The 14,505-nt window shown below is 40.3% G+C and overlaps 1 protein-coding gene across 1 annotated transcript in view; it reads right to left on the bottom strand.

The window, feature by feature from the left end:
* Positions 1-14,505, bottom strand: part of PARD3 (par-3 family cell polarity regulator) — a 722,486-nt gene that overhangs the window by 12,900 nt on the left and 695,081 nt on the right. Inside the window, exon 23 of the mRNA XM_011956182.1 lies at positions 8,846-8,966. Coding sequence (XP_011811572.1) covers positions 8,846-8,966 — 121 coding nt within the window. The remainder of the gene's footprint in view (positions 1-8,845; positions 8,967-14,505) is intronic.

Raw genomic sequence — 14,505 nt, 5'->3', positions numbered from 1 at the left:
AGGGTGGGTTACTAAAGAGAATCATCACTCTTATTTTTAAGATAAAACTCTAACAGGCCACATATTTCAAGGAAGATTGTATACATGACCAGCTCAGAGCAACAACTAAGTAAGTTCATCCTGGTAAGTTTGACACTTGGCCTGAATAAAAAATTACCCCTCTAATTCACAATTTAAATGAAGACCTCTTAACAGTATGTAATACTGGATGAACAGTATTACAATGGCAATCTCGAATTTTACACACTGTGGCTTCAATCCCTATGGCAGGAACAAAATAATGTATCCGAGTCCAAGCACAAAATTAAAAGTGAAGAAAAGAGGTAATTTGTAACCTAACAGAGAAGTGTATGTTTTCAAATAAAATATCATCAACAACTGCAATGACAAAGTAACACCCATATAGGGAAATACCTGCATAGGCATAATTGTAATAACTCTGGAGATTCACTAGAGAACAAGGCGAAGCTCTGTTTTAACAGTGTAAATTATAAATAACCCTGTGATGAAACTGGTTACAAGCAATGACCTTTTAAATAAAAAAAAACCACGGTTGCCAGGGCCATAATAACAATAGAGACTGTAAGATGGAAGTAAACACATGAGTATATATGACACAGGACGCTGGAGAGCCACGATATGTGAATCTCTTCATGGCCTATGTTTAAAACCACTAGTGAAAAATATGTATGCTGTTTTTGTAAGTGCACTACGAAGTACATGTCTTTCTCATAGATTATAAAGGGATAATAGTTAAAGTTTGAGGAAGCAATACAATGTTGGTATCACTTAGTAGGGTAAAATATAAAAAATATTTTCCACATTTTTTTAAAACATTTTTTGTTTTTCTTTTAGAGTCAGAATCTTGCTCTGTTGCCAAGGCTGGAGTGCAGTGGCGCAACCATAGCTCACTGCAGCCTCAAACTCCTGGGCTCAAACAGTCCTTCTAGGTAGCCAGGACTACAGGTATGTACCACCATGCCTGGTTAATTTTTTTTCTTTTTAATTTTTGTAGAGGCAGGGTCTTGCTATGTTGCCCAGGATGATCTTGAACTCCTGATCTCAAGTGATCCTCCCACTTTCGCCTCCCAAAGTGCTGGAGATTACATGCTTATAATGGTCTCACACGGTGTTTTATGAATTAAGTCATTAAGCATTTCTCTTAATTAAATAAAATCATTGCTTCAAAATAAAAATAGAAAAAAATGAAAATACAAAATAAAATATTTAATAGACAGTCAATAGAGTAAAGAACAAACATGAATATCCATAGTACAAAGTTTCAGTACTAATTAGAACTAGGTAATACTGTAAGACTTTTTGATAGCTTAATATGCAAGTGTGCTACCACTTATAAAATAAAATCATTGTTATATTAACATTTACATAGAATATTCAATAATTTCAAATAATCTATCATTTTTCTTCCTACAGATAAGGAAAATAGTGTGTATGTGTGGGTGTGCACGTGTGTGTGTATATATATATATCCACACACGTAATATTTTTATAAAGGATCATTTTGAGATTTTCTCCTTAAATTATGAATGATAAAAATCTGCAAAATTTCGTATGTCCAAGGGCACATACAGAAAACAAAAAATAAAATACAAAACATTCAAGCACTTCGGATGAAAACCTATGATGAAGATGATGGTGAGAATGATGCTGATGACAAAAAGACCAATGGTATTCCCTTGAGATTCACAATGCTTACCTTAGCAATTCATATGAGCTGTGACCCTAATAGGAATTCTGTATTCTCATAAGAGTAGCAATTTAAAGATTAAACAGAAATCATTTTTATGCCATGAAATCACATAAAGAGTGTCAACTGTTGACTCTGTTGAAAAGTGGCCAGTGCTAATATTAGTAATTATTTTCTTCAGTAGACTTATGTACAACTTTTAATCAAAACAAAGTTAACTTTTATCTATTCATCTTGCCTTCCCAGCCTTCCGCACCCACCTGCAACCCCCATAATTAATGCAACTATTGACTGAACTCTTGTGGGTCTTGAATGCTGAAAAGCTTAATTGCTACTAAGGATGTGAGTAATGGCTGAAAAGACTGCAAAGCACACCCATTTCCCTCATGAAGTTTTTGGAAATGAATGTTTTGGTCTTAATTGTATTTGTCTTCACCTCACCTTTCCCACCAGTGCTCAGATCTTTTATCCTCGCCCCCATCTTAAGCAATAGGAACATGGAAAATAAAAAGCTTGCTCTACAAAACAAGCGAGGCCTTCAGTATCTGGGCTAATGGCAACCCAAGGTGGCTTCAGGAGTTTCCACCACCCAAGGTTTCTGAGCATAGCATGGCCATGAGTCAACAGAGCCTTTGGCTGAGGGACAGGTCACAGGGCAGAAGAAAGCGTTGACTTTGCGACAGTACAGAGGCTCTCTCTATGTGCGACGGGCACCTCTCTGCAGATGGCTTTCTCCAGGTCTATTTCTTTTCTTTTCTTTTTTTATTTTGAGACTAAGTCTTGCTCTTGTTGCCAGGTTAGACTGCAATGGAGCGATCTTGGCTCACTGCAACCTTTGCCTCCCGGGTTCAAGCGATTCTCCTGCCTCAGCCTCCTGAGTAGCTGGGATTACAGGCGCCTGCCACCATGCCCAGCTGCTTTTTATAATTTTAGTAGAGACGGGGTTTCACCATGTTGGCCAGGCTGGTCTCAAACTCCTGACCTTGTGATCTACCCACCTTGGCCTCCCAAAGTGCTGGGATTATAGGCATGAGCCACCGTGCCTGGCCCTCGAGGTCTATTTCTATGGGAGGTGATTTCGACCCAACTAGAGCTAGGGTTATACTCATTTCAAAGCTGTCAACTAAGGCAACATTTTTTGAGTCAAGGCATGGAGGCCGCTATGAGAAAATGATAGCAGATACTTTTTAAGTCTTAAAAAAGGTAGAAACAAAAGGAAAACCACCATTTTCTGAAATTCCCCAGGCACAGGGAAGCAATCTAGTGGTACAGAGTGGCAGAGTGGCTGTGTGCTGTGATTGCCTTGCCAATTAAAGCAGGCAGAGCCCTAAGAGGGCAGGGAGAGCTATTAAAGTCTGAAACAAGAAAAGGGAGAAAAAGACAGATTTTGTTATTCGTTGAAAGATGGACAGCTAGGAAACAAGCAAGCTTGAGGGAGAAGAGGACATTCACATTGCAGAGTATCAATTTTCTACCTGAAGGACTAAACTACTTTCAGTTACTCCCAACCTTGGATGGAAAGGATTTAGCAATACAGCTATTATTAAAGGCTCCATTATCCCATCTATCAATGGTCTCAGCCAGCAAGTCTCCTTGTGGGCAACACTCAGGTATCTGCAAAGTTTTTACGGCATACTGTACTTATGTCTGCAGCCTGCAATTTAGTTCTTTTAAAAGCAGCACTAAGTCCTGTCCATATAGAAGCTCTGTGATAATAACCCTAACCTCACCTATTGTTCTATTATCCTAAGAAAGATTTAAAGCAACTTGCGGCTTTATTTATGTTGCACCTGGCACTATGTGAGGAAGAAGTTGCTTTTTCTTCTTGTCTTGCTCAACTTGGGAGAGACTTCACTTCAATTATGTAGCTAAGGAAATTTTCTGGGCCTATGCTCATCTAAAGACCTTTTGTGCCACAAATCAGCTCCCTCAGGCCCAGACATTATTTTGAACAAAGGCCCAGGAACAGGTGCATTTTGTACTGCTAGAGCTTACAGAGAACATTTTCAAAATAGGTGGATTGAAAGGGCTACTTGGATGAGTTTTCTGCAGCATCCTGCTCTGTATGTAAAGTAATTGGCTTACATATGTTTCTATATGACACATCTGGCTGCACTTTGTGTGTGGCATTTCTAACAAGCATGACAATTTCAACTAATATGGGCTCAGTTGTACACACAGCTTGAAGGTGAGTTTGTGGTTCCTTAAAACTAAAATTATTACAAACCATTCCAATGAATGAGATCATGGTCCTATCCCTTCCAAATACAGTGACCCTTCAAGGTCAGAATACATAGGAGAAGAGAAGAAAAAGATTCCAAGATGCAAAAAGCTCGTTTTGTAAAACAGATAATTAAAACCATAGACCAAACTACATTTTAAACAACTGAGCAGCTCTTCCTAAGGTAACCATAAGCATTGGTATGAAAATTAATACACTAAGTAGAATTACAGTCACTTTAAGCTCATTTATATGATCAGTAAAATGGAGCAAGATCTCAGTTGCTTGAAAATGAAAAAATAAAAAAGAAAAAGAAAAGGTCAACTTGTGACCCATAATTTAGGAAATTATTCCATTTCTAAGGTAATCAGCCTGTCATCCAAATAATTCCCTGCTCACTCATTACAGGAAACGTTAATACAAGCCAAGTTGTCTGTCTGAAGTTGCTATGGCATTTTGATATACAATAATTTGGCCCATGACCTTCAGTAGTTGAGTTTCCAAATGTACAAGATTTTTTTCAAACATTTTCCCTAACATGATTGTTCATATTAAATAGATAACATAGAAATGCATTCCAGCCTATTCACTGTTCCCAAAGTTAAAATCTTATAAAGAAACCAAAATAAATTTCAAATCATTTTCACTTTTCCCAATAAAAAACATCTAGAACTAACAAGTAGGAAACACTCATTTAGCCTCAAAGAAACCTGGAGGTCTCGCATGTGGATACTATGTCAGAAACCAGAAATAAACTCATCAATCTGAGTTCTCAAAGACATATGTCTGCTTCTCTGTTATATATTTAAAATATATTCCAACTTCAAAGAGGGGTTCTTTCAAGCCTTTCCTGACCACTGCACACTGATGTGGTCCTCACCGCTCCATGGTTCTCACCCCATGCACACCCCTAGCCTACCTCTGCTATATGGTACCAAGTATTCCTTTATTATTATTATTTTTTTTTCAGTTCCACTGGAGAGTTCTGAGGGCATTTTTTCTTTTCGATCTTTGTTCTCCTGTACCAACCACAATGCCTGGGACATCGTAAGAACTCACTGAATTTGATGAATTAAATAATTAGTTAAAGAGTAAATGTCAAGATGCTGGTTTGGAATCCACATTCCCAGGCAAAGTCAAATGGCAAACACTGCTCCTAATGGCATGGTATGGAGAATGATAAGCTCAGGCAGGGCTGTGCCAGGTTGGAACTGTGTGCATGTGGGTTAACTATTTCCATATTCAGCTGCTGTTTTCTTCTTCAGCTTGACACCATGCTCATTACTCTTTTCAGCCCTTTTGTGTAAATATACATAGTTAAGAATGTATTTATCACACATCACAAAAGAATTCTGCTTCAAGAAATGTAGTAGGAATGGATTGAGTCAATTATGCCAGACAATATAAGCAGATTAACATAATTCTGTCATGTTGCTACATGGGAATGACTCAATTTACGTGATCGTCTAGGAAAATGAACTAAATACCTTAGAAAATGTCATTAATAGTAATATTGTTGCAGAAGACAATTAGAGATTTTCTAGGGAACTCGTTTTATAATCTCCCAGAGTTAGGCAAGAATTGATTTCCTGAGGTGCTTTTCCACCTGGATGCTGATCCCCCGGTGCCAGTTGCCCCATCTTCCTCACCTGAACTAAGTTAAAGCCCTTCAAACTACACTTGATCCTTGAACACCACAGGTTTGAACTCTGAGAGTCCACTGATAGACAGAGTTTCTTCCACCTCTGCCACTCTGAGACAAGACTTACCCCCGCTCCTTTCTCCTCCTCCCCTGTCTACTCAATCTGAAGACAATGGAGAAGATCTTTATGATGATCCACTTCCATTTAATGAAAGGGAAATGTATATTCTCTTGTTTACGATTTTCTTAATAACATTTTCTTTCTAGTTTATATTACCGTGAGAATAGAGCATATAATACATATAATGTACAGAGTGTGTGTTAACCAACTGTCTATGTTATTGGTAAGGTTTCTGTTCAACAGTGGGATATTAGTGCAGAAGTTTTTGGGAAGTCAGAAGCTGCATGGGGATTTCTGATTGTGTGTGTAAGGAGGAAGGGGGATGGTCCTCCAACCCCCATGTTGTTTAAGGGCCAACGGTAGTACTGCTTCTTCCATTTTTTCCTCTTTGCCTTTCCTCCACAAAATTAGTCTTCCTCAAACTCTAATTTGGTTACTAAATCCCTTAATGAGCAGCATTTATAGGTTTCTTGCTTTATGTAGAATAATACACTGTGAGTATTGGGTTTCAGGACCAAAAAGGACCTCAGAGATCGTCTAGACTTTAGAACAGTGATTCTCAAAGTTGAACTTGTTTCAGAATGAATTGGAAGGCTTGTTAAAATACAGATTCCTAGGCCCCACCGGTAGAGGTTTAGATCTAGTAGGGTCAATGCAGGGCCCAAGAATATGTATTTCTAACAAGTTTCTAGGTGATGCTAAAGGTGCTGTTCTATAATCTTTGAGAAGCTCTGATCTTCAGCAGCAGCTAACAGGATCCAGCCTCTATAGTTAACCAGAGAGGTTCTACTTGCATCTGCTTTACATTTAGCTTCTTCTTAAACTTCTGTTTCATCAAACGGTAACTGATATCCAATCATTTATTCTTTTTTTTTTTTTTTTTTGATGTAGAGTCTCATTCTGTCACTCAGGCTGGAGGGCAGTAGTGCGATCTCGGCTCACTGCAACCTTTGCCTCCCGGGTTCGAGTGATTCTCCTGCCTCAGTCTCCCGAGTAGTCTGGATTACAGGCATGTGCCACCAGGACTGGATAATTTTTGTATTTTTAGTAGAGATGGGGTTTCATCATGTTGCCCAGGCTGGTCTCAAACACCTGGCCTCAAGTGATTCACCAACCTTGGCCTCCCAAAGTGCTGGGATTACAGGCATAAGCCATTGTGCCTGGCCTGCAATCATTTATTCTAATCTTGGTTGAGAGATAAGAAAACTGAGGCCAGGAGAGCCAGCCCACCTGGCTACTGGGCCAGTGTTCTTTTATAGCACAATTTCTCTTCAAACTTTTGATCTAGCATCGAAGCCTCTTCCTACATTTCTACCTTTAATCTCCTCTTCCCTTCAACATAACCAACCTCTCAGTTCCACATCAGCTGGGTAGTTCACCCTTCCTCAAATAAAATGTTCCTTTTTTTTTTTTTTGAGACAGGGTCTCACTGCAGTCCCAACCTCCCAGGTTCAAGCAATCCTCGCAACTCAGCCTCCTGAGTAGCTGGGACCACAGGCGTATGCCACCACATCTGGGTAATTAAAGACAATTTTTTTTTTTTTTTTGTAGAGATGGGGTCTTTCTACGTTGCCCAGGCTGGTCTCAAACTCCTGGGCTCAAGCAATGCTCCCGCCTTGGCCTCCCAAAGTGTTGGGGTGATGGTATGAGCCACCATGCCTGGCCTCCAGCCTTTTATAACACCATTCTTCCTTCTGTTCTACTCTTCCAAGTATCTAGTAAATTATATTCCCAACACTTTGTCTGAACTGAACTCGTCAACTTTATGGACACTAATCTCTGCTCTACTTCTGTAACTTACATGCAAAGATGGCGTGCCTTAGACCTCAACATCGTCTGAACTATCACCTCTACTTCCAAGATCCTAGAGTCCAAAACATATACTGTTTTGACCACAACCTCTTAGGCTTGAGAACCCCTAGATCCTGAGCCCTCTTGCACACTGCTAGGCTGTGAGGCTAATCTTTCCTCGAGCTATACTTGCCACCCCACCTGGACCACACGATGCTTCCCCAGTGTCCTTGCTAGGACTCCGGCACCTGCCTTGGCTTTCTGCCATGTCTATCTTCCAACCCCCACTATAGAATTAATCCACAAATTTATTCCTTCTATTCCCAGTCCTCTAAGCATTGCTGGTTAGGTCAGATTACCATGCTAAGTGGACTTCCCAATACCCCATGCTACAGTGTCCTACCTTAAGCAGCTTATTTATTCACCTCTAACAGACTCACTCTCAACTCTCCCAAAGAGATTCTTCAAACTCCCCATCATCTCAAAAAATCTGCCTCAACACCTCCACTCTCAGAAGTGCTGTCATCTCTAGGGTGAAACACAAGATCAGAACACAGTTCTGGCATTGGGAAAGCCATTTGAAGTTGTTTCACTCTGGTGGCTATGTGGAGGATGAACTGGAATAAGATGGATTCAACAAATACACAAAGTGGATGCAACAGATTAAAGATTACTAGACCTGGCAGAGTGGCTCACACCTGTAATCCTGACACTTTGGGAGGCTGAGGAACGAGGATCACTTGAGCCTAGGAGTTTGAGACCAGCCTGGGCAACATAGTGAGACCTGGTCTCTACAAAAAACTAAAAAATTAACCAGGTGTGGTGGCACTTGCCTGTAGTCCAGCTACTCTGGTGGCTGAGGTAGGAGGAGTGCCTAAGCCTAGGAGTTCGGGGCTGCAGTGAGCTATGATCATACCACTGCACTCCAGCCTGTGTGACAAAGCGAGACCTCATCTCTTAAAAAAAAAAGAATTACTAAACACTGTACTTTGTACATTACAGGCACAATGGAGAAGTGTTGAACAAATTAATTTTGGCTCTGATTCTGAGAATATGTATCTATAGAAAAATAGTTACTAAATTTAAAAAAATTCTTAGCTGAGAGTGACCATACTTTTGTTATGTCTTGTCATAAGGCTAGTGAAACCTATTATGCAATGGACAGATGGTGGAATAAGATATAAAATGAAATTAGCAATGATGAAACCCATATGGAAATGAGGAAAAGGTCAGTATGTTAAAGGTCAAAGGAATTTGACTCCATCTTGTCTCATTTCCTAGAGCATTGAGGTCACAGCTTACTGGCCTTTGCTGCAGGGAAGTTGTAGGATCATTCACTGTGCTGAAGAACCAATTACTTACCCAGGGTTGCTCAAAGCTGTAGGTCCGTCGACGATCTTCTACATCTTCATCCTGCTTTGCTTGCTGAAATTCTTGCCTCAGACGCTGTATCCGATCATGATTGCTAGGAGTTGATCTGTTACTGAAAGAAAGATGAGGCAGCAGTGAATACCCTTCAAAAATATTATCTGTGAACTGCAGTTGCTAGCAAAACATGGCAACTTGCTATGAAATAATGCCATTTAAGAGAAAGTGAATTTTTAAAACAATATGTGGGCATTTAAAATGTGTTTTCATTTTGGTTTTAGGATTAAGGCTTATTGAGGTATTTTAGATATTCAAGAGGGTAAGCAGTATTTTTAGATATTCATTTTTTTTCACTGTTCTTTAAAAGCTTCCTTTCCTTTCTGTAATCTAGCAAGGTGTTGGCAGGGAAGTTTTTTTTGGAAAGGACGTTGCATTAAAAGTCAGAAACAACAGGGTCTGGTCCTAGTTTCTGTACCTTCTTAGACTAACGTACTTAATGTTTCTAAGCTGAAGTTTTTTAAACATATGAAGTACAGATAATAATTTGACTCTAAATATCTGAGTTGTAATAATCAAGTGATAGGACACCATGAAATATAGCTGCACAAATGTACAGCAATATTTTCATAATATGAGGTTCCTATTTATGAGTCATCAGAGGTCTATAAATAAAATGCAATTCTCACAGCAAAAATTAACAGCATTTTAAAAATAAGTTCAAGTGGTAGTTTGATTTAACCAGTTAGTTAATAACAATATGGCCTTCTTTTTTATAGTATTGAATTTTGTTTTATTCTCAGAAACACCTTAAAAGATCAGTGCAGAAGGTAGTATTTCATACACCTACTCACCCACCCACCTACACACACATTTACAAATGTAGTAACTGGCATTTAAAGAAGATAAGTGGTTTGTTTGGGGATCTCCCAGCTGGCCAGTGGGGAAAGTGAGACCAAAATCCAGATTTTCTGGCTCTCAGTCCAACCCTCATTTCACTATGCCATGCATATCACTTTTTAAAACATGTATCAGGCTCCAAAGCTCTTCATGTGTAAAATACAAATTTTAAAAAGAGTGTTTTCACAAGACTAACAGAGATGGATGACCAAAATTAAATCCATCATAAATCTCACAGCACTTTTGGTCTATGCCATTCACTAAGGCAGTAAGTTTCATCCTATCAGTGATATGAACGGGAGACAGGGAAGTACTGGGTGGGAGAGGGTGGTTCCTCGGCAAAGGTCCCACACTCAAAAGTCTGGAAACCCATAACCCTAAATGAGAACAGGTACTCCTGTTTTTGCACTCAAAAGTTGCCTTTTTGGCCCACCATGCCCCCCTATCCTGTACCCATATCCTGTACCTGCAAAGCCCAGGCTCCCCGAACAGACAAACAGAAGGGTAGAAGAGTGGCAGAATGGTGCAACAGAGACGGAGAGATGAGAAGGAGCATCTAAACGTCAAGAGGAGTTTGGCTGGGGATGGCTGGAGAGGAGATTGGGCCACTGGATGGCCAAACTCCAGTGGAAGATCATCTTCCCACCCCATCCCCTTTCCAGCTTCCCATCCATCCCACTGAGAGCCACCTCCATCACCCAATAAAATCCCCACATTTGCCATCTTTCAAGACCATGTGTGACCTGATTCTTCCTGGATGCCAGACAAGGGCCTGGGTACCAAGGGGGGCACTGAGCTGGTTAACACTTAAGCCATCTGCAGATGGGGGAGCTAAATGAGCACTGTAACACGGCCACTGGAGCTTCAGGAGTTGCAGCCACCCACACCTAGACATTACCGTGGGGATGGAGCCCTGGCTCCGGTACCTGCGCATCTGCGTGCTCCCCCTCCCCTAAGGGGTCTGGGCACGCACAGCAGTTGAATAGATGAGCCTCTGTTGCACGTCCTGTGAGGGGAGTCAGGGAACTCTCTCATTTCATCAGGAAAACTATTCAAGCCTATCAGGCATCTATGTCTCCACAACAGAACGTCAGACTTCTTGAGGACAAGAACCACATCTTCTCCTTATCACATATACCCTCCAAGCTGCTAGCAGAATGGAAAGCTGCAAAGTTATTAGGAAGACCAGGTCTCTTCACAAAAGCATGTCGCCCTGGTTACTCAGTGTGTGCCAGGGTTCCGTTGGCTGCACCCCTCCTGGATGATGTGATTTGTGAGAGGTAGCTTGGAAAGAGAAATTCTGTCACAGTAGACTACATAAAATTCTCAAACGGACATAAGTCTACGTGTAATTCCACATATTTTGAAGAATCTCAAAGGTTCAAGAATCTCAGATTGAACACGTTCATGTACAGGCTCATCATGTTAACATCTTCTAAAAATATGGAAGAGCCTTGCATCATTTAACATATCGGGAGGGGTCCCTGTACCTTCATGTATCAATTTCTCTAGAGCGTCTAGAATATACTGTCAATACATTCAATGTGATTATTTTCTCAGTCAATAAAAGCTTGTCTTTCTTTGCTTTTCTTCTAACAAATCTGAACTGATTGGCCTGGAACATTAAAGGTGAACAGGTCTGTAAACTGGGCTGTCTGATGACATGAGGCTTCAGTCCACGTCACTTCAAAATGTCCCTCTGCACTTTTGAGACAGGCAGGTTGTTATTCCTACTGGCTTTAAAATATATATATATATATATAGGGTCCTATATTGTTGAACTGTCTAATCTAAAGAACACTCTGCTCTCTACGTGAAACCGTAATAGTGTAGGCATGAATGAGGATGGTTACCTTCATAACACAAAAGAGAGAGGAAAGTGGGCATTCCTGAATCTCACTGCCATTTTTCCACCTGTGCTTTTTTGTTTCTGGCATACTTTATAGCTTTTATGGGAGGATTATAGAAGGTTTGACTGACAAAGTATTTTACAAATCTAACCAGAAGTATTCTTCTATTATTTTCATGCAGCATAGAGAGTTTTAAGCCCATAATTATTAGGATCATGAAGTCCAAACCATTGATAAAAACTGATCTCCTACTATTTGCAATTAACTGAAAGTCTGTTTTCCCGACAAAGGGAGTTGACCCAGTATCCTCAATGTTAAATTCTGGTGACACTGGTGTTTTTCACAGCAAAAGATAAGTTCTGGAAGTCACTTCTGCCTTTGTTTCCAAATCTGGGGAGCTAGGCAGACCTTTGGTTTTACCCTCTTTTTCTCTGCTCTTTCTCTTCCAATACTCTAGAGAAAGCTGGCTGACTTGTCTAAGACTAGCAAAACCACTTTAATGTCTGAAGTTGGAAAACAGGCTGCAATGGTTTTCATGATTGATGATGATTTCCAAAGACTGGAAGACCGTCAAGCCCCCTTGGGGAACAACAATTGGCAGTCTGAAGGTGAAATTCTGGCTTTGAGAGATGAAACCATTGCAACTGCTCAGTTCTGTCTCTCAGGCCAGTCTGTAATGAGCCAATAATTCAAATTTGGACTTTTAAAGTTCTTGGTGAGCTCTTCTGCCAAGAAAGCTAAAGGAAATTTGAAATATTCATTAGCAATAGTGACTCATCCCTTACACATCCTAATCAACTTATATTTAGGTTCACTGCCAACTTAAAGTTGGTCATTATTTTTTTGTGTGTGAGAAATATAATAAAAATACCATCCGAGTTGATCAGATGGGTGAGACAATAAAACCCTTAATGAAGAGTCAGAAATCATAGTTTACAGATAGTCCACATGAGTGGCATCTACACAGGGATGCTGAGAGGAACAGAGAGATACTTTCTGTATAAAACATCCACACAGACAGCTATAAGACAGTTTTAGTCCAATACCAACACTCAGCCTCCGCCAACACATTGGCTTTGTACCCAACTGGAACTTACTTTCATGTTTTAACTAAATGAAGAGGGTTTGCTTCTGGTTCAGTGATGATCTGGGCTTTGGTTTTTGTTGTTTTTTCCTGACAGGTTTAAGGAAGGTACGGTACCTAGGATCACACACTACAGAGATTCCTAGCCCAGCGTGCACAGAACAATATGATCCTGAATTATATGCAAGATCCATAATTACTATGGGGATTGCAGTCTTTGATGTCAGAGGCAGACCATGCGGTGTACAAGGCTTTTACATCTTCAGATTGGATACTACCATGTGCTTCCTGAATGTGGCTAAGGATACCCATTCAGGCTAAAAGGAGCAATGAGCCTATCTGCAGGGAAGCACTGAAGCCTGCCCTGCACCTGTGCCCCACAGGCATGCCAGCTCAACCATTTCCTTAGGTACGATGAGGGAACAGAAACCTCACAACAGCGGTTCTCATCTATACGCACTGTGTATATGAGAACCATTCAGAGAGCTTGTTAAAAAATACTGATTGCCAAGGCCTGCCTTGAGAAATTCTGAGTCAGTCTAGTGCAGGGTCCAATAATTTATACATATATGAATTCAGAACGTACTACAGGTATACAGACAGCACTCTGAAGATAATGGCTGTAGTTAGTAGACTACTGCCATGAAGGGATGCTGGCCTGGTGTTGCTTCTTTAAGAGAAGTTGGAAAGACAGTTTTCTCTCCCAAATTTAAAATGTTCACTTACTTTACTTTTTAAATTCTAGGTAAGCCAAATAACGATTTTGTACATTGGTGGCTAGCCTGTAACCACTGGTTCACATTCTGCAGACATTGCCTGTTTTATGTATCGCTTCTGCAGGCTATTTACTTTAATTGCACCAAAATAATAAGGCTGGTGGTCCTCTAGTAACAGTCCCCCAAAATACGTTAAAACTGATAACCAGGCACTGTCCAGATAGTCTTGTTTCTCCTAAACTGTCCCCACCTTCTGAGCTGCCTAAGCCTGAACCTGGATATCCTTCCTTGCAGCCCTGAAGTCTCACCTATCTATTCAGAGGAGTATACGCTGAGAGAGAGGAGTTTGTGATGTGACTGATTAATTCTTTATGGATTAAAAATACTTTAACATTTGCATTTTTTAATTATGCAAAAGAAATCTGAAAACCTGGGAGAGATTAGTTTTAAGATCCAGAATTCAGTGGAAGGGAGAAGTAACCACTCTTTTTTTTAAAGTAAGGTGGTCTCGGTATACACTATCCTTCCCATAGCATGGGGAGAAAAAGGAAGAGCGAAGGTAGACAGGAAGAGGAAATAAATTGTGGCAGGCTCTCCACATTGTTCAGAAGGCAGAGATGATTATAAACTCTGGTACAGGAGAAGAAAAGGTGCCAAAGAAGAGAGGAAGATATAGTTGCTCATGTTTTTTTTTTCTTTAATACCCTCTTCTTTCCCTTCCATCTTTCCAAATTCTACCAGTAAGTCTAAGACATCAATCCACTTCCTTGCAGCCTTTCCTCACTACTCCAGCCCACATTCATCTCTTCCTTTCAGTTCACCTGTAATTGTCCCCCTGACCCAAATACTGACTTAGAGTTTATCAGAATGGGCATGTGTATGGGATTTTCTCTCTTAGGTTTGTGCCTTCATCACAGCCATTCAACATGTATATATCTTGTACGTCACTTCCCTGCGGCAGAACAAATTGATCAGCAAATATTTGTAATGGATGGATTTAAGGTGGCTCTAATGTCCACACCTTCTGGGGTTCACACCTTTATGCAGTCCTCTACCCTTAAATGTGGACAGAACCCACACTTGCTTTTTTTAAGATTTAATTTGATT

Source organism: Colobus angolensis, unplaced genomic scaffold (genome assembly GCF_000951035.1).
Source record: "Colobus angolensis palliatus isolate OR3802 unplaced genomic scaffold, Cang.pa_1.0 Scaffold41, whole genome shotgun sequence".
In the NCBI taxonomy this organism is placed as follows: Eukaryota; Metazoa; Chordata; class Mammalia; order Primates; family Cercopithecidae; genus Colobus; species Colobus angolensis.
This window is presented reverse-complemented; position numbering and strand designations above follow the sequence as displayed.